Source organism: Sturnira hondurensis, unplaced genomic scaffold (assembly GCF_014824575.4).
Source record: "Sturnira hondurensis isolate 20B ecotype Veracruz unplaced genomic scaffold, ASM1482457v3 Scaffold0008761, whole genome shotgun sequence".
Lineage (NCBI taxonomy): Eukaryota > Metazoa > Chordata > Mammalia > Chiroptera > Phyllostomidae > Sturnira > Sturnira hondurensis.
Window position 1 is genome coordinate 5,528,161 of NW_028081392.1, and position 27,156 is coordinate 5,555,316.

Here is a 27,156-nt window from a genome sequence, read left to right on the forward strand (position 1 = left end):
AGGAAGTAGGAAGTTGCCCAGTTTCCAGGACCTCAGCTGTTGGGGTGTGCAGTTCTGGGGAGGAAAAGTATACCTCCAAAGAATTTTAGAGTATTTTGACTTTAAAAAAATGACTAATCTAGAGGTCATGGCTGGCCATAACCTCTCAGGCCTCTAAGTTGTTGTGCCTGGCACTTGAGTGGTCAGCTAAGTCTTTTACCGGGATGAGCATATGGACGTCATGTGGTGATGTGAGGCTGCCCTACAGCTGTGGGAGCTGGCCTGGGAACCCAGGGGTCCACAGAGAAGGGAGGCACACTGATTGCCCCAAGGAACATTTGCACTGAGAAAAAGCTAATGCTCAGGGTTGCTTTAGGGTCTGTTTCCCTGAAGGCTACTTGAAATTTCCTGCTCCTCCTCCTCCTCCAGCTACTAGTTTCTAGTTATTTAGGGAGCAATATTAGGTCCCCTTTCTCTGTGCTCTCAAAACTACCGCATAACTGCACTGTTGGTACTTAGCCGTGCTGATTTCTAATTTCTCCGTGTGAGTCGATCATCTCAGTTACAATGAAAGCTCCTTTCAGTGCAGGGACCATGTTGTTATCAACTCTGTACATATACCTAGGGCATGGCACATAGTAGGTGCTCAAGAAACATTTAGGCAACTGAACTGGTCTAGAATTGAATTGTTATTTTTGTGAGTTAATCCTAATGCTACTTTCCAAGAGAACACAAGGGTGAGCACAAAAAAATTGTTCCCATCTTCACGAAGCTTATAGTTCAGGTGAGGACACCAACTGAACTACATTCCTGAGTACCAGACCAATTGCATGGTGGTCACCCCAACCTTCCTGTCTTGTCTCTACCTATTCTCTTCCAGGTACTTTGTTCTGCACAAGCTGCCCAACTTGAAGTTTTTGGATGCCCGGAAAGTAACCAGACAAGAACGAGAGGAAGCTTCAGTCAGAGGGGCGTTCATGAAGGTAGTGAAGCCCAAGGTAAGCTGCCTACTTCCTGGTGTTCTCAGGGATTTATGCCTCACCTCACTGGTTTCTCTGTGAGTGTGGAGGATGTGCTCCTATGTGGGTAGAATGCAGTAAGGACCTCACACCACGTTTCGTCCCCGGATATGCTGTTAGCCAAACAAGAAATAGGCTAGGTATAAATGGGGTCTCCCCAGACTAAGAGGATCTCATTTGTAGGGTGATTTCAGCCAGGTGGCCCTTTTACCAATAAAGTAGCACCATACATACCCTAATGGTGATGTTCCGGGGTCAGGTGGGATTTCAGGCCTCTTTCTAGAAGATGGTTTGTTTACAAGCTGGAGCCTCTGCAGGTCTGGAGCTGAGAAAGGAGAAAGAGCAAAGCATTGGGCCCTTACTCTTTCTGAGGCAGCTAGGACTCCTCTAGCTCCTCACAGGAGGCCCTTCTTTCCTGAGACCAAAGAGGAGCCATGGAAGAGTGATTTTCTGGGGTCCACAGGTGAGAACCCAGTAGCTCTCGGAGATCTCAGTAGCAGGAAGGTGATTTTTCGGACAATGTGATCTGGCACTAGTGTGTGCTCTCTCCATGTAGCTCTGTAGAGTTCATGGCAATGATGTTTACTGACCAGCTGAGTCCACACTAAGGCTGTGGAAGTGACCATGGTATCATCTTAATGACAGCATTGATGAGGCAGGGGAGACTTGATTTTCAGACACAAGGGAGATTTTTAAGGGTATGAACAACTATCTTATTAGGGGGAGTTGGGGTCCTTCAGTGAAGCCCAAGGCTGGGGAATGGACTTGGTGACCCTCAATGACCCCTTTGGAGATGTGTCACTGCCTGGGGCTCTGTGGAGCAACATGGTCATTCCCTGTGGGATCCTAGCTTGTGTGTTGGAAACACTGGTCCAGAAATCCTGGAGATCTATGGTTTTTCGCATCTATTGGCTTACAGTGTTCTGCACATGCATTGGAAATGATTAAGAAGGAAAGAGAAAAAAAAAAAAAACACAGAACCACAACAGAAAAAGGAAATGTCTTCCATCAAGTTGCTCAGCAGGCAGCAGACCTCAGGCTACTTTCTTTACCTGAATCCATGAGGTGCAGCTTATTTCCCATTATGCTGAATACAATTGCTGGCAGTTGTGGAAATATGCAATATGGAGGCCATAATTCTGGCAGATAAATATATGGTTACCTGTTTCAGCATGTGGGAAATTAATTGAGTGATTTCATTTAGTAGCTATTAAAGTGTTAACAGTTTTCCTTATCGAGGCCAAATTGAACATATTCTTATGACTGCCTTCAGTTATTTCAGCTTTTGTAATTTTGTCCAGATGAAATAATTTATTTCTTGGCCTCCTTTGTTTTTTTTTTTTCTTAAAAGATTCCAGAGACAGCTGCATCACCAAACCAAACAAAGCACGACAAATGAGCTGTGTATCATACTTTAGGTTCCTGTCCATCCTGCATTTGTCACCTTCGTGTATGCAGGCAGTTTATAGACTGTTTCGGTGTTTCTTCTGCCGTCACTGTCTTTGACATGGGCAGCTCCATGCTGTCCCTGGAAGGCTGAGGGGATACCAAATCCTGTATTGGAGTGGGTGCTTTTTATGTGCCTACCGTTGTTCTGAGTTTCCTTGTATACGGATTTGTGAATCCTCACATGACCCAGTAATGTAGAAACAAGGAGCATTGGCTTATTCCACAGATGAAGTAACTCAGGCCTAGAGATGTTAATTGGGCCACCTGAGTCGCCAGGCTTGTAAGTGCTGGAACTTTACCTGCATGTCTGACCGCAGAGCCAGTGAGCTAGACCTTTTCCTCATGCATCTCTCTGTTCAAACCAAACCTTGTAGGACGGTCTAAATGAAGACAACAGAAGTAGGACTGTTTTGTTGGGGCAGAGGTGGTGGCAAAGGAAGGAGGTGATGAGGGTCTGAAATCCTCCCCTGTCTTTGAAAGCAAATGGGAATGGCTCCTTCAAGCCTGGTAGTAGCTGGTTCTCTGAGTCATTAGAAATTTTAGCAGAAACACTCTTCAAAGCTCTAAATTAGTTTCTGATCAATGAAGGAAGTATCTCATGTTTGTGTGGTTGACTCTAACATCTTTACTAACTGTGTTGAGCTTTAGAAATATCTATTAATTATTTGAGGAGAAACAGAAGTACTCCGACAGAGTATGGGGACCCTTGGTGGTTGTGCTTTTGTGGAGTCCCATGAGTTCCAAACTGGAATGAACCTCAGTAATCACCTGGTATGAGATCTCATTTAAGGGTGAAGGAGCTGGGAGAGGCTGGCATTTTCTTAGGCTCCAGAGTCCTGTGAGGTGGACTGGGACCAGAACCCAGCAGTATGGGCTTCCAGTGAAGTAGTCTATTTTTGCCATGATCCTTTGAGTGCGCCAGAGGATTCCTTTGTGTTCCTGGTCTCATATCAAACTGTATGCCTCTCAACAATGGCAGGCAATTCCCTTTCATCTGTTTTCAGAAATACTCCCTTGTACTTTTCTTGCAGATAGAGAGAGGCTAAATGAGATCCTTGCTGAATTAATAAATTGAGGTTAAAAAAAGCCAGTTCTTGCCTGCTCACAGTATATACAGACATATGTTTGTTCCTATGCAGGTGTGTATATATGCTTTCCATCTCTGTGTATATATACATATATATGTTCTGGGAGGTTTGTGTATGCCTGGATCAGCTCCTAAGTGGAGAGCAATTTCCTCCCCGTGAATTGCCAACACTGTGCTGAGCACACTGGGTGAAGACCTATTTTTCATAACAGCATCAGAATCTCAAGTTGGCTTCTATCCTTTCCAAGGCAGCAACGGCCTGTTGTGCTTATTCAGCAGAAGGCCCTGATGGATGATCAAGGAGGCTGTGATTTGGGGAGCTGTTTTCATTTTATTCCTGACATAAAGTATTTGGGAGAATGGAAAATGCCTCTCCAATCACAGCCCTTGCCTTGGAGGTAGGGAATGGGCAGTGTGGGTGTTCTTGGCTGATGCAAATGCAAAATCCTCCAATATCTAATAAAACCCTATTTCCCAGAGGTTTGATTTGGTACCTGGGAACTCTGGTGCTTGAGCTCAGGTTCTCTCTCGCTTTCTCTCATGATGACACAGTTCTCTTTCATTGCTGCCTTTTGGCTTGTATTGTTTAACAGGTGCCTTCTGTCTGAGGTCTGCTTGTCCTACAAAAAGATGCTGTCATTCATTAGGGAGAGAGTGATACCTATGGCCACAATGGACTCTTCTAGACTCGTGTTTGTGTGTGTATGTGTGCATTGTTAATGGACTTACAATAGCTAGGCTTTGCTCATTTCCTGGAATTATGAAGAAAATATATATCTTTGTCAAATATTGGCCACTAAATCATACCGTTGTCCATGCAGAGAGTACCAAGCTGGATGCAGCAAAGGCTGAGGCCCCTCCCCCAATAAAAGACTTCTGTAATGACCAGACCATGACCCCCCTCTCTGCACCAGGGAACATAGATCAAAGCAGTGCAGAGGACTGTCCAGGAGGGCTTGTGTGGCAGACACGCCAGCCCTGCACATAAGAGAGACAGTTCAAGAATCCGACAGTCAGAATTGCTTAATTATGTCCTGGCTTTGTAATTATTCATCCCTGTTCTGGCAAAGAGCACAGTTGTCATTTCTGTGACATAATTATTTAAAGCTGAGCCCCCTTGTTTACAGGCACATATACGAAGTTGGCTACCAAGTATTTGATAGAAGCAATGGTCAGAAGCAGCAATGGGGGAGAGTCTCTACTGGGGCAGCTACACTGAGAATCACAGCCTATATTAGAAAGTGTTTTAATATGTGTATTTTTGTTTGTAATGATGGTCATTCTCTTAGAGGGTAGATATGGAAATAGGTATGTTTGTGAGTGCAGGTAGGTTCTTAAAAATCAGTCATCAAGTCTTTATGCAGACATGCCTGGGTTTCCTATCATGTGTAGCTTGTGTATTTGTGTAGTTTTTCATAGTTTACTTATCTGTGTGTGTATCTTTGGGTAGTTGGAGGAAAGGGGTATAGTGTATGTGTTTGTTTGTAAGTGATAGGAAGAGAGGGAGGGAAATATGTTATGTTAAAGGAATAAACTTCCAAATACTTGTGCCTTCCATAAATCTTTTCTACTCTCCTTAAAGTGAAAGTTGAAAGTTACTTTGGTCCAGAGATCACTACACTACACAGTCCTGGTCTTGACATTTGGAGATGGACCCTAACTTCCCTGGGTAACTTTAGTTTTTTTCGCCTATGTCCACATTTTGGAAGCAACAGGAAGGCAGTGTTCATCTGTTGGTCTGTCAGCTCCATGAGGACAGGAACTTTGCTTTCCCACTCTCATATCTCCAGTGCCTGGTCTGTGGCAGAGGTTCAGCCAATACCCCTCAAAATAATAAACTCTGGCCCTGACCATGGTGGCTCAGTTGGTTGGGCGTCACCTACAAGGTGAAGGGTCTCCAGTTTGATTCCTGGTCTGGGCATGTGTCACGTGCCTGGGTTGTGGGTTTGGACCCTGGCTAGGGGGCATGTGCAAGAGGAAACCGACTGATGTTTCCCTCAGATCAGTGTTTCTTTCTCAGATCAATGTTTCTCTACCTCTCTTTCCCCGTCCATTCTTCTTTCTCTAAAAATACATACATAAAATCTTTTAAAAGCATATTAAAAAGATAAACCATGAACATAACAGACTGGAAGATGAATCACAAAAGATGGTCCTTTTTTTGTTGCCTAAATAGGGTCCTCTGGAAAAGCAGAAAGGGACCTTTGCCTTAAGGAAGTTGTAATAATTTGAATCTGGGTGTTGAGAGATCAGAAAAGATCTGAAAAGAAAGAGAAAAGAGATATCAGAAAAGAGAGATTCTGAGATATTTGTTTTCTGAAAGGATTTATCTGTCATTTTTTATGATGGCAAAGCTGAGGCTGCTGTGATCCCTGGGCCTGGCTCCTTCATCCGCCCATTGCTGGGGAAGTGAGGGTGCAGCCTGGGCTGCACGCTCCGGTCGCTGCTCGGCTTGTTCTCCAAGTCCTTCTCTCAGACTCCACCTGCTCAGATGAGGGCTTTAGCTTTTGTAGAAAACATTTTGGGGTGCTCCATAAGTATGTGTACAGTTAAAATGAGACTTTTCCCTCTCTTAGCTGTTATTTTTCTATTTTTTTATTTTTTGGGTCTTACCATAAAGGAGAACAGCCTGGTGGCTTGTTTGGTTTGCTTAGCTGTTTTTTGTGCCCCATGTAATTTTCCCCCGGATGTTCCCTTGTTCTAAACTACAGTGTCTATGCCTCTCCTATCCTCTGTTAGCTTTCTCTAGCCTATTGCAAACATGTATAAGGTTATCAGAAAGGTTATCTAGATTGATTGCAGTTACTAACATTCATTCTACGCTTAATATTTTCAAGACTATATATTTTATCTACAGCCAGGGTATGTCTGTAAATAAACATTGTAAACCACATGTACACGTGGCTAATTAGACAATAAGCCAATATATATATATATATATATATATATATATATATTGAAAGCTCTCTACTGTGCCAAACATTTCAAAGAAAACTAAAAATGTCACTTGAGCCCTGGCCAGGTGGCTCAGTTGGTTGGAGTGTCATTCCATATACCAAAGAATTACAGGTTCCATCCCTGCTCAGGGCACATACCAAGGTTGCAGCTTTGATCCCTGGTCAAGCACATATGGAAGGCAACCAATCAATGTTTCTCTCACATCGATGTCTGTCTGTGTGTATGTTTTGTCTGTCTGTCTGTCTGTCTTGCTCTTTCTTGCTGTTTCTCCCTCTTTCTCTCAAATCGATAAACATATGCTCACATGAGTATTAAAAAATAAAAAACACATTCAATTTTCTGGATATTTCTAACTACCTGAATATGTTCATATTTTGTACTTCTGTTTTCACATAAATGTTTCTTTTCTAGAGACTTCTATTTTCAGTTACTTTATAGTAAATTTTTAAGGGAAAACATTTTTTAATTAATTTTGTTTTTGGAAGATGCTTAGGTGGTATGTTTAGAAACTACTCCAGGAGCCAAAAATTTGCAGTTTGTTTGCTTTTCATTGTTCCTACTAATTTCACAGTTTGCCACATTCATTTGAGGGAGAATCCCTTCAGGGTTTTGTATTTCTGCATTTGTAGCACCCTGGTACCCCATGTCTCAAGTAAATGCTTTAAGTATTGCTCTTTGGAGGCAGTTTGGGTAGCTTTCCATGGTTTTACACTTGGATTGCATCCCTCCGAAATAGCGATAGACTGTTGTATGAAAGTTGTGTCTCCAGTGCCCTGGCAAAGCCCTATGGAAAGAGAATGGAAACCCACCGAAGAGGGGAGGAAAGTGAAACAGTGGTGGCTGCTGGTGGTGCAGCCTCTCAGAGCCACTCCCAGAAGTCCCCGGGGCCTGACAGGTTTTGAGCACATACTGGGTCTCATTCTTCACCAAGCCCAATGCCTGGTGAGGTATTGTGGTATCTCTGTTGCAATCATTGGCTTTTATTATATCCCAAAGGCCCAGCTCCACATTTTTCCTGCAGCATGTTCACTGTTGCCCAAAGCCATTTGGATAGACACATGCCTAGAGGATCATGGAAGGAAGTGGTAATTTGGGGGGAAGTAGGTAAGTCTTCCTAGATATTTCCTCAATACTCTGGAATATAAAACATTGGGAGAAGTGTGGTAGATTTTGTTATTTGTCTAAAAGTGTTATTTTTTTCTGCTCTTTCCATGGCTCCCCTCTAAGGGAGGAATACACTTCTCCATCCCATTGACTTTGGCCTTGGCCATGATGCTTTGGCCAACGGGATGTGAGTGGAAGTGACAGCATGCCAGTTCTGGGCCAAGACCTTATGAGGTACCATGTGTTTTCACTCACTCTCTTGCATGTCTGCCACTTGCTATGAAAACAACATGAGACTCACACTGACCAGACCTGAACTTGACCTGAAGTCTGAAGCTGGAGCAGAACTACCCTGCCCAAGCACAGACTTCTGCACAATAAATAAATACTTGTTATAATCCATTACGATTTGGAGGAATAGTGTTATTACAGATACCTGACTAAGACATAAGCCATCCATCCACACATTCTCTCTGGTCCTTCCCTGGCCACTTGATTCAGATCTCCTAACTAGGACACAATCTGGGTTTTAGTTAAGTTAGGGGTAGTATTGGGTGTCACAACACCAACTTCTGTAGGCTTCCTGCATGCTTAACTAACTAGGATCACAAGGCTGGCCTCAGGTGCATTATTACGTGCAGTGAAACTTTTCTGACATGTGAGTAGAAACAACAACTAGCATGTATTAAATGTCTAGTGTGTACTAGATACTGGACAAGCAACTTAAAAATGTCATCTCTAAATTTCTTCTTGAACTTGAACCTACAAATCAGGAAACTGATGATCCGAGAACTTCCAAACATCACCTAAAACTGCCGAGCAATGTGAAATCAGACTCTTCCTTAGGTCTATTTAGGTCTGAAAGCTCACGATGTGTCCCCTTATCCCTTACATTGCATTAAGTGGGCACAAGGATCTGATGGGAGGCAGGAGTAGAAGAGCAGGAAGACCAAATCATGGGAGGGTGCCAAAGGTAACTTTGTCATTTCAATGTTGACCTTGTCCTTTGATCGCTCCCCAAACCCACTTTGGTGCAATGCATGAGCTGCGCAGAGAATTGGAGAAGCCAGGCTGAGAAGGGTTCTGTCTGTTAGGCTAAGTTTGTGATTTTATGTGAGGATGAGGAGGAAACTTGGCAGGGTTTGAAGTGAGAGGACAGTGTGGGTAGGTTTGCGTTAGATCCCTGGGTGTCTGAATAGCACGGCAGGTATTTGGAAATCTGTGCAGAGGCAGCTGCTGGCCTGAGGCTATTCAGCATTCAGAACACCCAGGCCAGTGTTGGTGCTCGGGTAGCCACAGAGGTCAAAGATCATGGGGAAAGCCATTGGCTGTGAGAGATCCAATAGCAACTCACCTGGTGATGAGTACATGATATTCTAAAAAGTCCCTTGATGTGTTCTGAACCAAAATGTCCTTTTCCCTATGGTGTCAGTTGCCTGAGTTTTAAGGAGGGAATCTTAAGTCTTCTTAAGTGGGCCATGAAAAGTCCTCATTCATGTGATCTCTGGTAACAACTAGGATGAAGCCTTAATAGCCAAATATATCTATAATCTGTATATTTCCAACTTGACCTTTTCTTGATCTACTTTAGAAGATAGTTTTGGTATTTTGCTTTTGCAATTTACGTTTGTGATTACTATTTTTAAAAATTAAGCTTGAAAGGGAAGAGAAGAGGAGAGAAAAATAAAGATGCTTCTTTAAGAAAGTGAGTTCTCACAGGATAAAGTTAGGGTGTTGATTTAAAGTTACCTATTTTTACAACTAACATGATCCTAAATTACATGTTCAGCTTCAGGGCTGGGCAGGGAGCTGCTCTAGGCAGATGTATTAGTGAACTTGAACTACACCTTATCCTCAGCATGCTTTATTCCACTTGTCCTCAGCTTATGCTAATTCTTTGCTTTACAGCTGGTGATTCCAGGCCAGGGATGAGGGGTGGATTGGAAAGACTTGTCTAGGAACTCAAAAAATTCCAGCAATGGAGGTCTGAGAGAAGGGAGGGTCATGAAAGTACCAATGTTCCCAGCCCTCGGTTAGACCAGGGCCTTACTCTCTATCCTTCTGAACTTTGTGGCTTCATAAAGCTCCACCTGGCTTAGGAAGTCCCTTTTGGGCCCATAGACATACCCAATGGTAGGAACTGAACTGTTGGAATGATAGGCGCCCTGGAAGAGGGAACGTGTAGGATGGATGACTCGCTAAGGAAAAATTCAGGAAACTTGTTCTGAAGCTCACTTTGATTACATGTTAATATTCCTTGCAATTTTGTGGCTAATGGACAAGGAGCAAAGGAAGATGGCATGGCCCCAGTTTCTGCTCTAGAGTTCTGGTTATTTCCAAACTGCCGGCAACTAATAGCAGGTGTCCTAGTTTGCAAGGGCTGCCTTAATGGAATATCACAGACTGGGTTTCTTAAACAACAGAAATTCATCTTGTGCTATTTATGGAGGCAAGAGGTCCAAGGCAAAGTATTGGCAGGATTGGTTTCTTCTGAGGCTTCTTTCTTTGGCTTGCAGATGGCCACCTTCTTTCTGTGTCCTCACATGGTCATCTTTGTGTGTCAGCACATAGTTACTATCTCTTTATGTGTCGAGACTTCCTTATTTTATAAGGACACTAGCCACACTAGATTAGGACCCATCCAGTGACTTCATTTTGGCTCAGTCCCCTCTTCAAAGGCCTTGTCTTTAAACATAATTGTATTTTGAAATACTAGGGGTCAGGGCTCAAATATGTGAATTTTGGGGGCGTGGGATACAATTTAGCCTATAACAACAGACAAGAAGAGTGAACTTTAAGAAGCTATTAAAGAAAACTCATGTAAACTCCGCGATGAAAGGGATGTTGCTAATATCGGACACTTATTCTTTTCATTGTTCCCAAAAGCCTAAGAAACAAAGAAGTAGATAGGATAACATTGTAGGATAATATTAAGTCATCCAACTTGAATGGAGGTAAAAGTCTTCAAAAAAAGTTTGAATGAAATAGAGACTTGGTCTGTTGTCTGAATGTGGCTAATTTCAGGGTACCGTCCAGGGGAGTGCCAAGCAGGTACACACAGGTAGCTGTTAGTCCAAGCTCCAGTAATGGCACTTCCTTCCTGCACAGAGTAGGCTCAGAGGAGAAGGTTAGAGGAGCACTTCATCTCATTTTAAAGTTACCTTTAGCCCTGGCTGGCGTAGCTCAGTGGATTGAGCACGGGCCTGCGAACCAAGGGATCGAGGTTCAATTCCCAGTCAGGGCACATGCCTGGGTTGCAGGCCAGTTCCCAGTGGGGGACTCACAAGGAGCAACCATACATTGATATTTCTCTCCTTCTCTCCTTCCTTTCCCCTCTAAAGATAAATAAATAAAATCTTTAAAAAAAATTTAAAAAATAAAGTTACCTTTAGCTTTGTCCCAAATATTTCCTTGAGAAGTAGAAAGAAGGTGTTTTGTATTATAAGGCAGAGAGTTATGACACATTCCCAGTGCTTCCTGCCTGTTTCTCCAGCAAGCTTGTTTCTTTCTGCCAAGAACTCCAAGGATATCTGAGCTGCCAGGTGTCTATTGGATCTGGTGAGAGAGAGCTGGTTACAACATTCTAGGAAGTACGTTTTTGCCTATCCCTTGTATTGTCTACCCGTGGTCACTACGTATCTGCTCCTACACCAGAGGCTTTATCATTGTCTCTCTGACCAAGCAAAGTAGTGTTTCACAAGCATGACAGAGCAGGTCTGCCGTTGGGGTCTCTAAAGGGTAGTGATGCAATTAGCTTGTTTATTTGCTTTTCTGCTTCTTACGGTGGAGTATCTTAGGTTAACAGACAGGGTACCATCAATAATACACAGATGCTTTGTAACTGGGGCTTCCTTTGCTGCTAATTTATCTAAGTTCCATGCTATTTTCAGTGATAGCAATACACTCGCCCTTTACACCAAGGACGCTTTAGGATAACTTTATTTTTATGTGAATTTTAAAATATGGCAGTAGATTTTGAGCTGTATTACCTGAATTAGAATTCATTGTTTCTTTTCGATAGCAAGCTAATGCTCCTGTCTAGGCTTCAAAGACTACACACACATGCACACACACACACACGTGTGTGTCCCGTGTGTGTGTGTGTGTGTGTGTATGCAGAAGTAATGTGTACTTGAATGTGGTTGGTAGGGAAATACTATGGGTGTACTATTTATTTATTTATTTATTATTTGAAAATGTAATTCTTGTTCAAGTACAGTTTTCTGTCTTATATTCCCAGTGTACTAATTTATAGTTTTAATTTGAACATTTCCCCTAAAATGTCACATTAGTGTGCTTTCATGTGATATTGTTATGTTAGAGGATTACATGCTAATGATTTTGTAATATAAGATTTTATAACAAAAAAGGGGCATTAACTGTGCCAGTTCCTATATTTCTTTTTCTTTTTTGAACTGAGGAGTTTTAAGTGGGGCTTCTATTTTGTGACACATTTAACTCATGAGTGAAATTTAGAAATGAGTCGCTTTTTTGTTGTTGTTTTTGTTGGCATTTTGCATTGTTACAGAGCTATCTGGCTTAGGGATCTCTCTCTCATGTTTTATTTGGCCCATTTTTATTCATTTCTCCCACCACCCAACCTTCACTTTTGTTTTTGACACGATTCAAGGAGTTGCCTCCAACTGCTCTTCTGGGAAGGGTTGAAGCCTGGATTTATTGTGGCTGTGGGATTCCACGGAAAACCTATGATTCTTACTTTGTTCCTAAGCTGTTGTCAGATCTGCTGCTCCATTTAAGGGTCCGCTCCACTCCAAGTGTCAGGTTACATTTAGGTTTGTAGTAAAAGCTGAATTTCTGTCTTTAGCCTTCATTTCTTCATTGTCAATACTGGGAGAATAATGTCTCCCTTTACATTTCTTGTGAGGATTAAATGAGATAGTATGTATAAAGAGCTAACATCGTTCACAGTATGTAGAATTGGGGCCAGCTAGTGCCCTTAGCTGTGTAATTTAAAAACTCTCTGTTTTGTGGCATTGTTGTGTCATTGGTTTGTGTGGGTGAACATGGGGAAAGTAATTTTGGCTTGAAATGGAGGTGTGTTAGACAGGGCTGCTATAACAGAAGACCATAGACTGGGTGGTATAAATAAAAGAAATTTATTTTCTCATAGTTCTGGAGACTAGAATTCCAGATCATGGTACCAGCATGGTCAGATGGTCGGTTCTGGTGAGAGCTCTCTTTCCCAGCTTGCAGATGGCTACCTTCTTGCTGTGTCCTCACATGGCGAGAGAGAGAGACAGAGACAGAGACAGAGAGAGAGAGAATGGAAAGGAGGAGGAGGTTAGGGCTTTAATACACAAATATTGGAGGGATATAACTCAGTGCAAGAAGCAGGTATTGCCCTTATACTCCTGGTAGTTTAACTGAGTTTTATACTTCAATGAAATGTTTCTAAGCCTTTTACTAAGCGTCTAAGCATTTCTGCATGAGAGTAAAACACATAAAAGAGAGAAATATGGGAAGGGAAAGAAAGCCTCCTGTTCATCCTGGGAAAACTGGGGCCCCTGAGTTCGGGTGTCTCCCCAGACAATGCACAAGGCTAGTTTGTCCTTGTGGTAATGGTGGAAGGGGGCAGGCAGGGTAAAACGGAGGTGCAAGAAAAGTTGGTGTGCTGTGGGGGTCAGAGGAGTGTCCATAGTCACTGGTGGGAACCAGTGGACCTCAGTGCAACAGCCCCAGTGAACTGCAGTGGAGCAGAGACGTGTCCACATGGGGCCCGTGTTGGGAAAAAGATGCCTGGTGCAGAAATAGGCCCCTAAGCCCTTTCATTTGGGTGACCTTGGACTCAACTCTCTTAATCCTCCTCCAACTCCCTTGGTGAATCTGGAAATTGAGGCTGATGTTTAGATCCTGGAATTTGTCACTGTAGTCAGCTCGCTTTTGCCCCTGGGTAGAATGGAGAAAACCGGGGCGTGAAATCTTGGGGCTGGTTATACACATCCAAAGAACATTATCTCATCAGTAGAAGGGCTTTGAAAACCCAAGGTTGAGATATTGGATCTGTGGATAATTAAAAGAGAACCGAGAGCTATAGTGCATGAAGCTACATTTTTTTTTTGAAAACTTTTAGTTCAGTATCATTATTTAAAAAAGTAATTTCTACACTCATTCTAATTTTTAGTCATGGGATGTTTGGGGGAAAGATTAAGCTACAAATCATGTTTTTCTTCCTTGTGTAGAGAAAACTCTCAGTACCAGTTTGTGACTTATGCACTTTGAGATTACAGAGGCCTAATCTGAATGCTATGAATTGCTCTCGCTGAGGTAAAAATGGGTAGGGTAAGTAAAGCAGACTAAAGAATGAAAAGCTTTCCTTCTTTGCATCTCCTCCCCTCTTCTTTTGCACATTATATGGCTAAATGTGCAACTTTGTTCACATAACTGCTACAAACAGTTCACTGTGTAGGCCAAACGCTCTCTAATGCAGTAAAATTAAGAAATAATATGCTTTGAAAGTGATTTATGAGTGTGGTTAAACTGCCAGATTTACAAAGAAATAGTTCAGATCTTGGGAAGCCTCCGGAGTCACGTCAAAAATGAATTTGACCATGATTTAAACTGCTACTCTTCTTACATGACATTTAATATGTGTACTTTGGAGGCCCATATGTCTTTAATAAAATAGCATTAAGTTTTAAATATGATATGAATGCAGCCAGTTTCTAAATTCATAACCTTTTCCACAACTCCAAAATGCTAACCAATAAGGGAGTTATACACGCAATAAAACATAAACCTTAGAAAATAGCTTTTTATTAAAATGGTTAGACAGTTGGCAGCTGGGTTGCAGTGTTATAAATACTTACAGCATTGTGGGTTTATCAGACGTTGTTTACCCTGCAAGCAACAGGGGCCAGACAACTAATTACAACCCCTGTGCAAGAGCAGTTCACGCTAAGCCCCCCTGAGTGTGTTGGACAGGCGGAATAATGTTTCTGAGAGTCCTGGACAAGAAGTCCAGAGATTTAGGGTCTAATCCTTCTCTACAACTTAAAGGAGTGTGACCTTGGGCAAGTCACTCCATTTCTGTAATTTTTCCAGTCTGTTTCATGGAGCAATAATCCCTGCCATGTCGATTTATTGTGACAATAAGAAACAAATGCATGCAGGGCATCTGACACAGTGTCTAGCACATAGTAGATGCTCAGTAAAGAGAAGCAACTGCTTTGAAAGAAACCTTTAATAAAAAATGCATTTAGACACAATCGGCAGGCCCCCTCTAACAGTGATGTTCTATTACAACTCTAGAGTGACATGCAGGAAAGGTGAGCCTGTAGCCAGAGACGAGCCTCCTGGAGAATGAAGAGGAAGCTTCTTGCTTCACTCCCCTCTCGAAGGCATGAGCGTGTCAGAAATGAAAGAGAGGCATATTTGGTGCAGAGGGAGCGGGGGCCATGCTGGTGCTCCCTGTCACTCAGCTGTCCCTGCAGATGGACATGAGGTCTGCAGTGTGGCCTCTTCCTGCCTTTTGGATTACCCAGGCATAGGTGATGTGGGTTTTTCCTGTAAGGTGTCCCACGTCGCAGCTGAAGGACTTTCAGTGCTGCGGCTGTTGCTATTGCTACTGTGTGTGCGTGTGAATGTTTAAACAGATCTCTCTGTGGAGTAGTTTTGAAATAGGCCTTCCCAACCTTCGCATTTCTAAATGTTTATGTGCAATTTGTTTTTCTCTATCTCAGAGGAAACAGCCAGCCTGACAATGGCCTGACTGTGTTTGTCCATGCACCCAAATATTATCACCCTCCACCAACTTCCTTCAGAGGGAATTCCTGAATTTCCTAAAAGGGCAATTTTAAGTTACATCAGAAGTTGGCCTCTGGATCTCAGGGTTCAGACATATGTGTGGTAATCAAAGATCAGAAGGCCAAGAGACCATTTCATTCTGTTTTATTTTATTTTTGTATAGTATTAAAGCAATGTTATGATCTCATTAAGGGAAATTAACAAAGAAAATCTTTTAACTGTATTCCCTATGTGCTGACTCTATGCCTTTTCATTTTCTCTGTTCTTTCCCAAACCTTATTCTTTTCTATAGATATTTTATGTGTGTTTAATGCTCTACTTTTTTACCTCGTATTTTTATGGTGCTACTTTGTAGTCCTCAAATTTATTATTTTTATGGACTTTACAGTTCTTCATCAAATTGATATAAATACCATCAGTTATGACAGCATTTTCCCACTGATTTTAGACTTTAACTGCATATATAAAACACTCCTCTGTGTGTGTCTCTCTCTGTGTGTGTTTCCTTTAAATTTCTTTTAGGATCATTTTTTCCAGGGAGTTTATTGGATCACAGAGTGTGGGCACATTAAACTCTGTATAAGGGTCTCTAGTTTTAGAATAAGAATCCCTAGTACCATTTTCAAGTTGGCAGTTCATCCTGGGTGAGTGATCGCATCTACCCAGACTGGAGGAAGAATGTAGGTCAAAAGGGACCCTCAACATCTGTAGGGCTCTCTTTGGGAATGGGCTTCCCGAAGTCTCATTGGTAAGTATGGTTCTGGGAGAAAGGCTTAGAACCTGCTGGAGCTCCCACAAAGCATGCATTGACCTGCTAAGTTGTAGTCCTAGGGAATTACAGGTTCCCTAGAGCATCCCGAAAATTATTAACAGCGTGCAGCCCTGGTCAGTGTGAATGTGTCTTTAGACTGTTAGCCAAATCTTTGCATAATACCAATCATTCCACCTATAAAAGCACAAATATGTTATTGTTCTCAATAGCCAATTTAATGCAGCTTTGAGAAGGGAAAAAGAGAAAAGAAGATTACAAGCTGGCTGATCTTGCTTTTATTTCTCTTAAATCTATCCACACTTCTCAGGGGTTGTACTTGTTTAAAGATTGTATGCAACTGTGCAGTCTGTGTGATTTGGAAAGCAAATCAAACTAAATATGAAGTTTTCAGTGCGTGCTGTTTTTAGGATTTCATGCATTTATTTCAAATATACATTTCTTCCTGAGTAGTGCTAACCCTATAATCTTTTTCTTGTTACATTTCTCGTCTGGGGAGGGAGGCCTAGAGGGTGACTTAGTTTTGGAGTGAAAGGTTTCTATTAACATCTACCTCCTTCTTGTGTGGCATTATTCACAGCAGAGCTATTAAAGCTAATTATTTTCAGGTTTCTATCAAAGGGGAATATTTGAGCTGACAAAAAAAGCATTTATTAGGAAGAAAAATGGCCTGTTTAAGTAAAAAAAGGGGTCATTATCATATGTACCCTACTTCCCCCACCCAGTTATTAGCCTGTGTAGAGGGGGGGGCGGCTAGGATACCCCAGGGGGTCTGTGAGGGAAGTTCTAAGGGGTTATGGTCTCTGAGATGCTTGGTATCTTAAGAGGGGGCAGTACTTTTTTCCCCTCATTTTTCTGCAGCCTACCTGGATTGCTCCTTGACCTTGGAGATGGTATTTGTCTCTCCCTGTCTTTTTCTCTTCCTTTCTTTTACCCGCCATTTTCCCCCCTGCTTTTAATCTTCTTTTTAGTTATTCTCATTTCAAAGTGCTGAATGTGAACATAAAGTGATATTAACTTTGAAAGCATTTTCACACACATAATCTTTTTTTAGGCTCACAATACGGAAAAGAAAAATGCAGAAAAGGTGGAACTTTGTTTTACGAGGATGAGGTGCTAAAATAGAGAGGTTGTGGAAGTCATTGAGTATTCCAGAGAAAAATAAAAAAGGGATCAGAACTCAGATCTCCTCTTGGCGCAGTGCTCTGCTGTTGTATAATATATCACTCAGCTGTTCTGAAGACTCCTGGACTTAGGATGAGAAGACATGGTTCAGGAAAGGAGAGCTCAAGTCATGGGGACACCATAAACTCCCCTCGGTGGGCACAAAATGGGAAAGACATTTCTTCCAGAGGGGGCCACCATGGAGCTCAGGGGAGTCCACACCTCCCAGAAAGGCCTACCGTTTTTTCAAAAATGTGTCTACACTCAGGAGCAGAAAGAGAAGCAGATTGTGTGGTTTACTTCCAAATGGTCCCTAATCTGCCTGATGGGGACCATGTTGACTTGACCTAGTTTAGGACCACAGCTTACTGTTCCTTGCACTACACACCTCCTAGGCTATCTCTACACCACTAGGAGGCAGGGACATGGCCTAGGGATCATATTTGTTCTTGTGTGTCTAGCTTGCAGCAGCTCACATATTCAAACCACTGGTGTTTTCTTTTGTAAACTGCAGAAGGGGACCCCAAGGCCAGAAGTTCCCACCCCAAACCAGAGGCTGAGGAAGAAGGACTAAGGCCAGAGAAGAGTTGGGTGGAAATCAATGTGTTACTGTCCTGCTTCATGCTTCAAGCATGTTACTGTCATGCTTGAGCTTCAGGGCCAGGCTGCTATCCTCATACTTGGAAATCATGATGACTGGACACTGTTTTAAGAGAAAAATTATATTTCACTGCACTTTTATTCAAAATAAGCTTTCTAGCAGGGTGAAATTTCGAGAGGCACTACGGCAGCTGGAGATCTTCAAGTTATAGAAAAATGACAGCGTAGTCAGCTTTTCCACTATCTCTGTCCTGTACAGCAGGTTATCTGTCTTTGTCATGGCTGATGGCAATTTATGCTATCCAGGACCACAGGGAAGAAAAAGTATTCATATTTTAAAAATGCACTGAGACAGATCTCTTCTCAGTCGGGATGTGATCGTGCTAGAAGGAAGGAAGTTGAACTCCCAAGGTCACGTTTTCTCAGTCTTTACTAGAAAGTCACTGTTTATTTATGATCTTATCACTTGAACTTCAAATTTTGGAGGAATTCTTCTTGAGTCTTATAAAATAGAGAATTTAGAACTATGAGCACAAAAGAAAGTTGCTGAAGACCCTCTGCTTTTTAGGAAAATAGGGTACTTTTTAGTTTTGCCAAGCAGGGTGACCTCCTTACCCAGAGATTTAGATGGGATACACAGATGGAACCTCAAGATTGGAAGCATTTTGAGGCCAGGTGTGAAAATGAAATCTCCCAAGCTCCAGATTTGTATTCTTTTTGCTCAGGACACACTGTGGTGTGCTTGTCCCAGGTGTGCAGAACTTGTGCTCTCACCTTGCCCTCCCACTCTAACGGGGGAGGGGTACCAGGAGTACCCAGTGCTGGGGAGTCGCACTGGGGCTGTTCACTCACTGGAATGAGGAAAACCAGCACCAAACAACTGAGGTCATTCTTCAAGGATGTAAGAGAATTAATGAACAGAGTTATCTCCCTTTCTTCTTGTTTCATCAAACAGCCAAATCAGGTCTTAGGGGCATCCTTTGTGGAAGGCCCTCTTTTTCATCCATTTTCCAAAATTTCTACCCACTTATCTCCAATTCTAATTTTTTCAGTTTTTTTTCCTATTCATTCATCTATCCATCCACCCACCCATCCATCTACCCACCCACCCATCCATCCACCCACCCACCTGTCCATCCATCCATCCACCTGTCCATCTGTGCTGTATTCATTAAGTGTATCAAGTTCCTTGGAAGGCTTTGGGATACATAAACAGTGGAAAGAGTCTCAACTTACACAGGGGGCACTTCATAGGAAAGATGGACTTGAATGTATATGTGTGTGTGTCTCTCTCTCTCTCTCTCTACATATATATATATATATATAGATAGATAGATAGATAGATAGATAGATATATATATACATTAGTCTTACTATACTTTTTTTACTACACTTTCTACTTACTACACTTACTACTCTTTTACAGTCCTTAGGTACCTACAGATTTTTCCTCCTCTGGGTGCCTGATAAAGTAGATCAGAGATTTTCAACATTTCTATCTCTTGGCACACATAAACAAAGTACTAAAATTCTGCAGCACACCAAAAATGTATATTTTTGCTGATCTGACAAAAAATAGGTATAATTTTGATTCATTCACACCAGATGGCTATTGTTGTGTTGGCTGTTGTCATTTTTTATTTGACAATCTAAGGGAAAATAGGTCAGTGCCCTTGACTAAATAGTCAGGTTCTTACAAGTTTAAAAAATTCTTGTAGCACACTGGTTGAAAATCACTGAAGTAGAGGAATGCTATAGATCAAACATTTTAAGTAGCTTGACCTATATATTCTTATTCCCTTTTTGTTAATCATGTTCTGACTATTAGAGTCAGATGGGTCGAATTTTTTCAAAGGAATTTTAGATTAATTATTTATTTTAGATTTGGCTCTAGATGGAAGAATCATAGAAGGACATATAGTTATGTGCACTTCTGAATGAATATGTAGAATGCCTCTCTTCCCATTCTCTGTGTTGCCCATATGAACTCCACAGGGAAGGAACAGAACCCAGCCCGTGGGAGTGGGTCTCCTTGGATATACAGGGATCCTGCGTGAGGAGTCCTAACTGGTTTTCAACAGTGAAGTCCTCACTAAGTTGGAGAAGTTTGCAAAAATGCTTGTGGCTTCAATTAGATGGATACCAGAAGAATGAATTTCCATTAGAAAAAGGAAGTCTTAACATTAAAATATATAAACCAAAGGAAAAAGACTTGCAGACTATGGGAAGAAGTAAGAAATGAAACCAACATGATACAATTATTTTCTCCTAGGACCTCAGAATGCACGGAGAACAGGTTATGATTCAGATCTAGGATCATCTGGTAATGATGGAGGTGGGCTTTCTTTTTTAAAAAATGCTATAATAAGTCATGTTCTGTCAGTTTTTTGTAACGGCAGGAGTAACGAGGGGCTCTGACTTCATTCTGCTGATCTCTTTTACTTGGATTGGTCCCTGCCTGGCAGGAACTTTGGGACCCTCATCACACAGGGCCTTCTGTCTGGGGCACCTGGGGCTGTTTATTGCCAGCTCTGAGTCGTGCCCTGTGATATCTGACCTCATTTCCCACTGCTCTTCAGTTTATTTTTCATTTCATTTAAGTCTGTCTGTGTCTCCAGTGTTTTATTTTTCTTCCTTCTCTCTCTCTTTCTATCAAAATAGACGATATACTATTATCATTGCTGACCTTCACCAAAAATCTTCCTTCACTTATTCTACTTTAGGGACTATTTTTCCCACCTTCTCTCTATCGTAAGTTCTTCCCATCCTTAATTGTCCAGCTCAATGCCTGTCCTCTATGAAACCCCCTCATGAAATTGGGGCCTCAGTAACTCCTACACCCCAGAGTGTCTCTTTAACTACTCCCTTACAAACCATATTATATTTTTTAATACTTGTGTGTATCCATCTTACTTTTTTCGCTGGGAGAGTAGGGAATGCATCTCAGATGTTTTCTGTTATATTCATGAGCACCAAACATAGGGATGGTCCTAGACTATCCCTGGCATGTATCATCTTTCACTACATTGAGCTACGTTGGAATGAATGCCTTCTTCCTCGTGGCAAGTCATCTGGGAAGACCAGGCATGCACCAGCTCTCAGTTCTCCTACCAGGGCAGTCTGAAAATATGTCTATGAGACAGTGGCCTGCCTTGGGCCAGAGGGAAATTGTGCAATTTATTTAGAAGCTTGCTGGAGGTCATGCCACAAGGCCACTGTCTACATATCAGATTTGTCTGAGGAGCTGACTCATGTTTTTCATATAAATCATAGTGAGCTGCCCATTATAAACACCTTGTAAAACTCAAAAAGCTTTATGGCTGTTATTAGCTACTGCATTGTGATTTACTAGCTAATTCAGGCCAATGTGTAGATGAGAGCGCCATTTATCCCATCTACATAAGTCAGAGAGTAGACTAGCTGGGCACTCAGAAGCAAATGCCTCTTTCAAAGGCGTGTGGAGAGTCGGAATTTACTTATGTTTTAAATGAGTAAGTTAGGGATCATTCCTCTTAAGATGGGCTGTGCTGTGACTCCTCCAGGAACCCTGAGTGGGGAACAGCTGCAGCAGCCAGTTTACTTTTAGCAGTTGCATGAGAGACTTTCTTACTGTGGGCAGAGGAGAAAGTGAAGTTGAAAGAGAAATATCTGGCATGGCCCCAGCGACACCTTTATGTTTCCTAGTATCAAACTCAGATTTTGTATTGGCCTCCAGTTAGTGGTGTTTATACCTAACACTGTCCATTTTAAAAAATAAAAGCCTCGTTATCAGATTGCCTAGTGGGCATTTGTTTGTATAAAATCAGATATAGCCATGGATTGTTTATAGAATGGTATATATTCTGTATGCATATAAATTTTTATTGACATGTTATGTTTTGATTTTTTTAATCCTGCTGATTGCCTAAGATGGAACCAAACAAACAAATCCATCTAGGTAAGTGGATCTGAGAGTAGGGACTAAACTGGATACAACTTGGATATTAGATTTGTAGTTTATTTGTAGGGAAAGATTGTCTATAGAAACATGCTGCTGTATGAAGCATGTATCTACAAACCTAAATGCTTACTGGATGAGCACATTTATATATTTATATATATTTACTATAGATGCATTATATTTGGCTATATGTACATTATATGCATATTATATAACACAGATGTTAAATACTATCTCTTACTCTATTTCTGCTTTGATTAGCTTACATTTAACAAACTACATCTCTTCTTGTTGAAATACTTTAGTGATGTCATACTATAGAACCCACGAGCATAGAGGTGAGATAACTATTTGTACTTCTAAATCTTAGTTCTCAGCCTCGAGCTACTAACTTGACCTAGCAGAGACTTGCATTGCACACCTTCTTCAGCCTGGGCTCCCCTGCCTGTCACTTTGGGGCAAGCTGTCAAAATGCGATTTGTCTCCTGCATGGTGACATCAGACTCTGGTCTCATTCATAAAAGCCAAAAACAAAGATGTATTTGTTTTTGCAATAGTAAGTGCCTTTGCTCATGGATCTCTGGCGTGCTGAGCCAGAGCTAGGCAGCCTCTGCTCCTGTAGCCCAAAGAATATCCATCTAGCATTTTCCATTAGTTATTTACTGTTCACCTAGAACCAGTTTAGTAAACATGTATTGAGTATTTACTGGAACAAAGCCAAAGAAATCAGTTGTTAGAAATCAGAGAAATGCAAATTGATATAAGTTGCAAGTTTGCACCTATTAGACTAGAGCAACTAAAAACCCAGATAAAGGTAAATGCTGGTGGGATTTGGGGTTTTAGGAACCATCATGCCCTGTTGGTATGAATACAGCTCTGGAGTACAGGTTGGCCCAACTGAGTTGAATTAATAGACTCATGCCCTCTGACCCAGCAATGTCATTATAAGATATATATCCCAATGAAATTTTTACATAGGACCATAAGAAGGTGTTTATGAGGATTTTGATTACAGTATTATTTGTGGTAGTGGGGAATGAAAGGCAACTTTGAGTTGAAGGCAACTCTGGGAGATTGTGGTAGATGTCCGCCTTGGAGAATGGTGCAACAGTCAGGAGCAAGCATTCATTGGAGGCGTGGCAGCTTGGCTAAATTTAATAAACTACATTTTATTATTTTCTGTATTCTGGATGCTCTGGCATCTGGAGCCTAGCTGACTAGGAAAATGTCCCCCCTCCCAGGGGCCAAACAGGTCTTAGAGATCACAAGTGACTCATTTGGGAAAATACCTTTCATATGAAAACTAACCAATCCACAGTCTGTAGTCTGAACCATCTCCTCTACCTGGCTCCTACACTTCAGGAAGCAATATGCCTCTGACCTAGCCATCTCAAACCCAGGGGACCAGACAACGCTGGGCAGCCTGTACAGCCCAGAGACTGCTGAAGTCACTCCAACTAGCCAACCCTGAGCCTGCTTACCTCACCTCCACCATTCCTTCCCACAAAACCGCAATAAAGCCCCTTTCTCATACCTTCCCCTTGTTCCCTCTGCCTCCTGACCAATCCTGATGCTTCCCCAAGTACCCCTGAGTGGTGTGGTGGGCCCCTTCCTCTTGGGAACTGTGGGTAACATCCTGTCTTTTCAATAGCAATCATCTCCTGATCTACCGGCCTCACCAATAAAATCTACATTTTAAGACATTGTTTAAAAACATAGGGTTAATTAATTAATTAATTAATTTAAATTTCAATTGTTGTTCGAGTGCAGTTTTCTGTATTTTACTTCCATAGGGTTTAATTAATTTATTTTTTAAAAGATTTTCATTTTATTTACCTTTAGAGGGGAAGGGAAGGAGAGAGAGAGAGAAACATCAATGTATGGTTGCCTCTTGTGCATTCCCTGCTGGGAACTGGCTTGCAACCCAGGCATGTGCCCTGAGTGGGAATCGAACCTCGATCCTTTGGTTCACAGGCTAGTGCTCAATCCACTGAGCTATGCCAGCCAGAGCCAATAGGGTTTAATTTTAAAGGAGAAAATAAAATATATGTGCACAGTACTATTTAAATATTTTAAAATTAAATGGAAACAAAACCATGATTTACAAGGAATCATTTTAACACTAGAATGAGGGTGTATATGGTGGAAAAGGGAATTAAAATGGGATATGAAATGCTATTTTAAAAAGACATGAATAAAGAGAAGTCTTAGGGTTAGGAAGGTTGAATCAAATATCTCTTATTTCTGTGATCTTTCAATTGAGTCTATAAACATGAGTTATCTAATAACACTGGACAATATATTCCATGGGCCCAAGGGTCCCTCTAGATACCTTGGAAGACACCAGTGCCCTTTCAGTCTGTTCCTGGGAGGACTGGTGTTTTGAGATGCTGCACCAAAAAGGTTCCTACAACTAAATAAAGTGGAAAGAAGTACTGCATTCTCTGTCCCCTTCAGGAGTGATCTAATATACATTGGGATAATATCAAAGGCTAGAGGGTCTCAGGGGGAAGAACCTTGCTTAACTCGATGTCTCCCACATTCGTCTGACCACAGAATACTTTCTAATAACAGTCCTTTACCTGCGAGATACTGGATACTGTGAGAAAGATGATGTCCAGGGGTGAAGCTCTAAGAACATTGAATCAATCATGGATGAAGCTTTTTTGTCCAGCAAATGTCCTGGCACACTGCAGACCCTCAAGCAATGTTTATGGGCCGAGGGAGACCATATGGATGATAGCGGGGGAAAAGAGAAGCTTAGCTGGGGAGCAGCCCATGACTTCAACACCAGCTCTTTCTTAGCATCCGGAGGGTTCTATCAGAACGTTATGTTGTACTTTGTTTCCAAATCATAAAGATACCAGTTCAAGGCAGAGCTTTTAACTATTGTGCCCTTTGGCAAGTCCTCTAAACTCTTTCAGTTCAATTTTCTCATCTGCAGAATGCAGGTTATCAAACTTAACTTCATAGGAATATGGTAAAGGTTAGAAATAGTATAAGTCACGTATCTGGCACATAGTAGTAGCTTAACTAAAATTAACTATTATTAGCATTGTTATCTGAATTATTAATATCTCTTAAATCTTTTATGAAGACTCATAGTGAACATATTCATTACTTAGTGAATATAGAGGTGGCTTACTCAAGGTTTCTTAGCTTATAACTATTAGCAGAGCTGGGACTGAAATCTGCTTCATTTAGGTCCTGGTTCAGTGTCATTTTCATGATACTGAACCAAGGATTCTTTTGCCTATTTCATGACTAAAGGGCTTGGCACAAGCTCCTTGGTGTGCGGATAGACCACCTCCTTGTGGCATTGGAGATAGACAGTGGCCACAGGGGTGCCATAGGGGTGGTTGTGTCATTGTGTTCTGCATTTTTGTTAATAACTTAGGAAATCTGTAAAGAATATGTTAATTAAATTTTATATTGCCCTAAATGGAGAGGCATTACAAAGCCCATCAATGACAGAGACGTAGCATAAAGGGACCTGGAGCTGTCAGGCATATGGACAGGAAATCACTAGATGAGATTCAGCTGCGGTAAATACATCCTAATACATCTGGGGACAAATAATCTGAAACACAGATATTCAATGGGAGGAAGATATTTGGAAAGCAGTAAATGCTGAAGGGGACCTGGGGGGATAGTGGACAGCAAATTAGATACGGGTTTTCATTGGGTTAGGCCAACAGAAATTGGTAATGCAATCTTGCACTGTATTTTCCACAGTTCCCTGGAGCAGCTGGGAGGAGAAAGCCTCTTTTGCTAGCCCAGATCAAGTCAGCTCACCCCACACATACACTCTTGAAAAATGCTCTTGCTGGGGCTGGCCTGTCCCATGGTCCCTACCCCACAGAGGTGGTGAAATTTTCCTCTCTCTTAGCTTCACCCCCAGCCCCTGTTCTGTGACCACTGTCCATCCAATCACCCACCATCTTGTTGATGTGCTTTCTGGACAAGGGAGGGTAGTTCTTCAGGGGAAATCCCTTTGGTTTGCAGGAGAGCGTTAGCTTAAGGCATCATCCATTTCCATGGAGCCCAAACATCCTCCATATTTCCTAGTGATTCTGGCTCTTTCCCCCCAACCCACTATGCCCCCCTCCCCATGGAGAACATTACCAGAAGATGGCCTGTTTGTAGTCAGGAGAATGTTTGAGGCAACACAAGCATCTGCCCTCAGCAGCTCTTCCCACCCACGAGGATCAGTAACTAGCTCCTTCTACCCCTTCCACCACCTTCTCATGCTTTACACTGCCTGCTCCCATTATTTAGTTTCCTCACATTTAAAAACTGCCTTTCACAGTGTTTCAAACCAAACTTCTGTACTGGGGACCAATGAACACATATTCTGATTCTCCTCTAGCCCTCCCCTCTCTACCCCGACTCCAGTCTCTCAGGAAAGCCCAGCACTGCTGAGTTCACAGCATTGCAGGCATCAGGCCTGCTCAATGGGGAGAGTTTAACCAGAGTGTCCCTCCAAAACTTTGCATATGAGGTTCTTTCTATCTCTGAGAAATTCTCATCTCTTAGAAAATCTCGCAGGGACTGCTTGGCAGGGGCTATGTCAATGGGGCTGGTAGAAAGCAGCTGTAGGCTGGTAAAAGTCTGAAGCTGTTTGCAAGGCTGGGAAATTTTATACTGCTTATTTTTTCAACAAGCCCTGGCTTCATCCACTCAGAATGTGCTTCAACGTACTTGCCATCTAGGTTTGCATTCAAGGTGATTTTAGCTTCAGTCTGCCATTGCCACTCAACACTCACAAATAAGTGTCAAGCTTAAAATTATCTCTTGAATATTTACTAAGTGTTCACCAAAGGCCTTCTCTGTGCCTACCCCTCTGCTAGGTACTTGTGCTTTGGGGGCTGGGGTGTGGAAAAGAGGGTACTACTCTCATGCTAGTGTCCAGACTGAAAAAGGCATTGCTGTGGAAGAACTTGAACTTTCATTCCTGATGGGTCATGGATATAAATGGATGGCAGCTGCCAGCACAGTGACTTATGACTGATGCTCCTAGCCAGAGGAAGTCAGGCACACATTGGAACTGTAGACCACTGTGTACAGGGCATCTTAGTATATTTAGCAAATGAGATTGCAAACCACAGAAAAAAATGCTGAGTGGGCAGAGAAAAAGAACATTCTCTGGCCAGAAACTTGCTGAACTCGGAGGGCCAGGGACCAGAGGCTTTGTAGAGGTGGGGAGAGATGTTCTTTGGCTTGTCCTAGATGAATAAATCACCACTGAGGAGATATACCAAAGGCCAATTAAATGGAGTGTTTTCTTGGAAAATCATCTCCCAGGCCCTGTAAATTATCCCCA

At 42.0% G+C, this 27,156-nt stretch overlaps 1 protein-coding gene across 2 annotated transcripts in view; it reads left to right on the forward strand.

The window, feature by feature from the left end:
* LRMDA (leucine rich melanocyte differentiation associated) overlaps positions 1-27,156 on the forward strand; it is a 1,160,480-nt gene that overhangs the window by 639,509 nt on the left and 493,815 nt on the right. For both annotated transcript variants that reach the window (XM_037055995.1, XM_037055996.1), the window contains exon 5: positions 860-977. In XM_037055995.1, the coding sequence (XP_036911890.1) occupies positions 860-977 (118 nt within the window). The remainder of the gene's footprint in view (positions 1-859; positions 978-27,156) is intronic.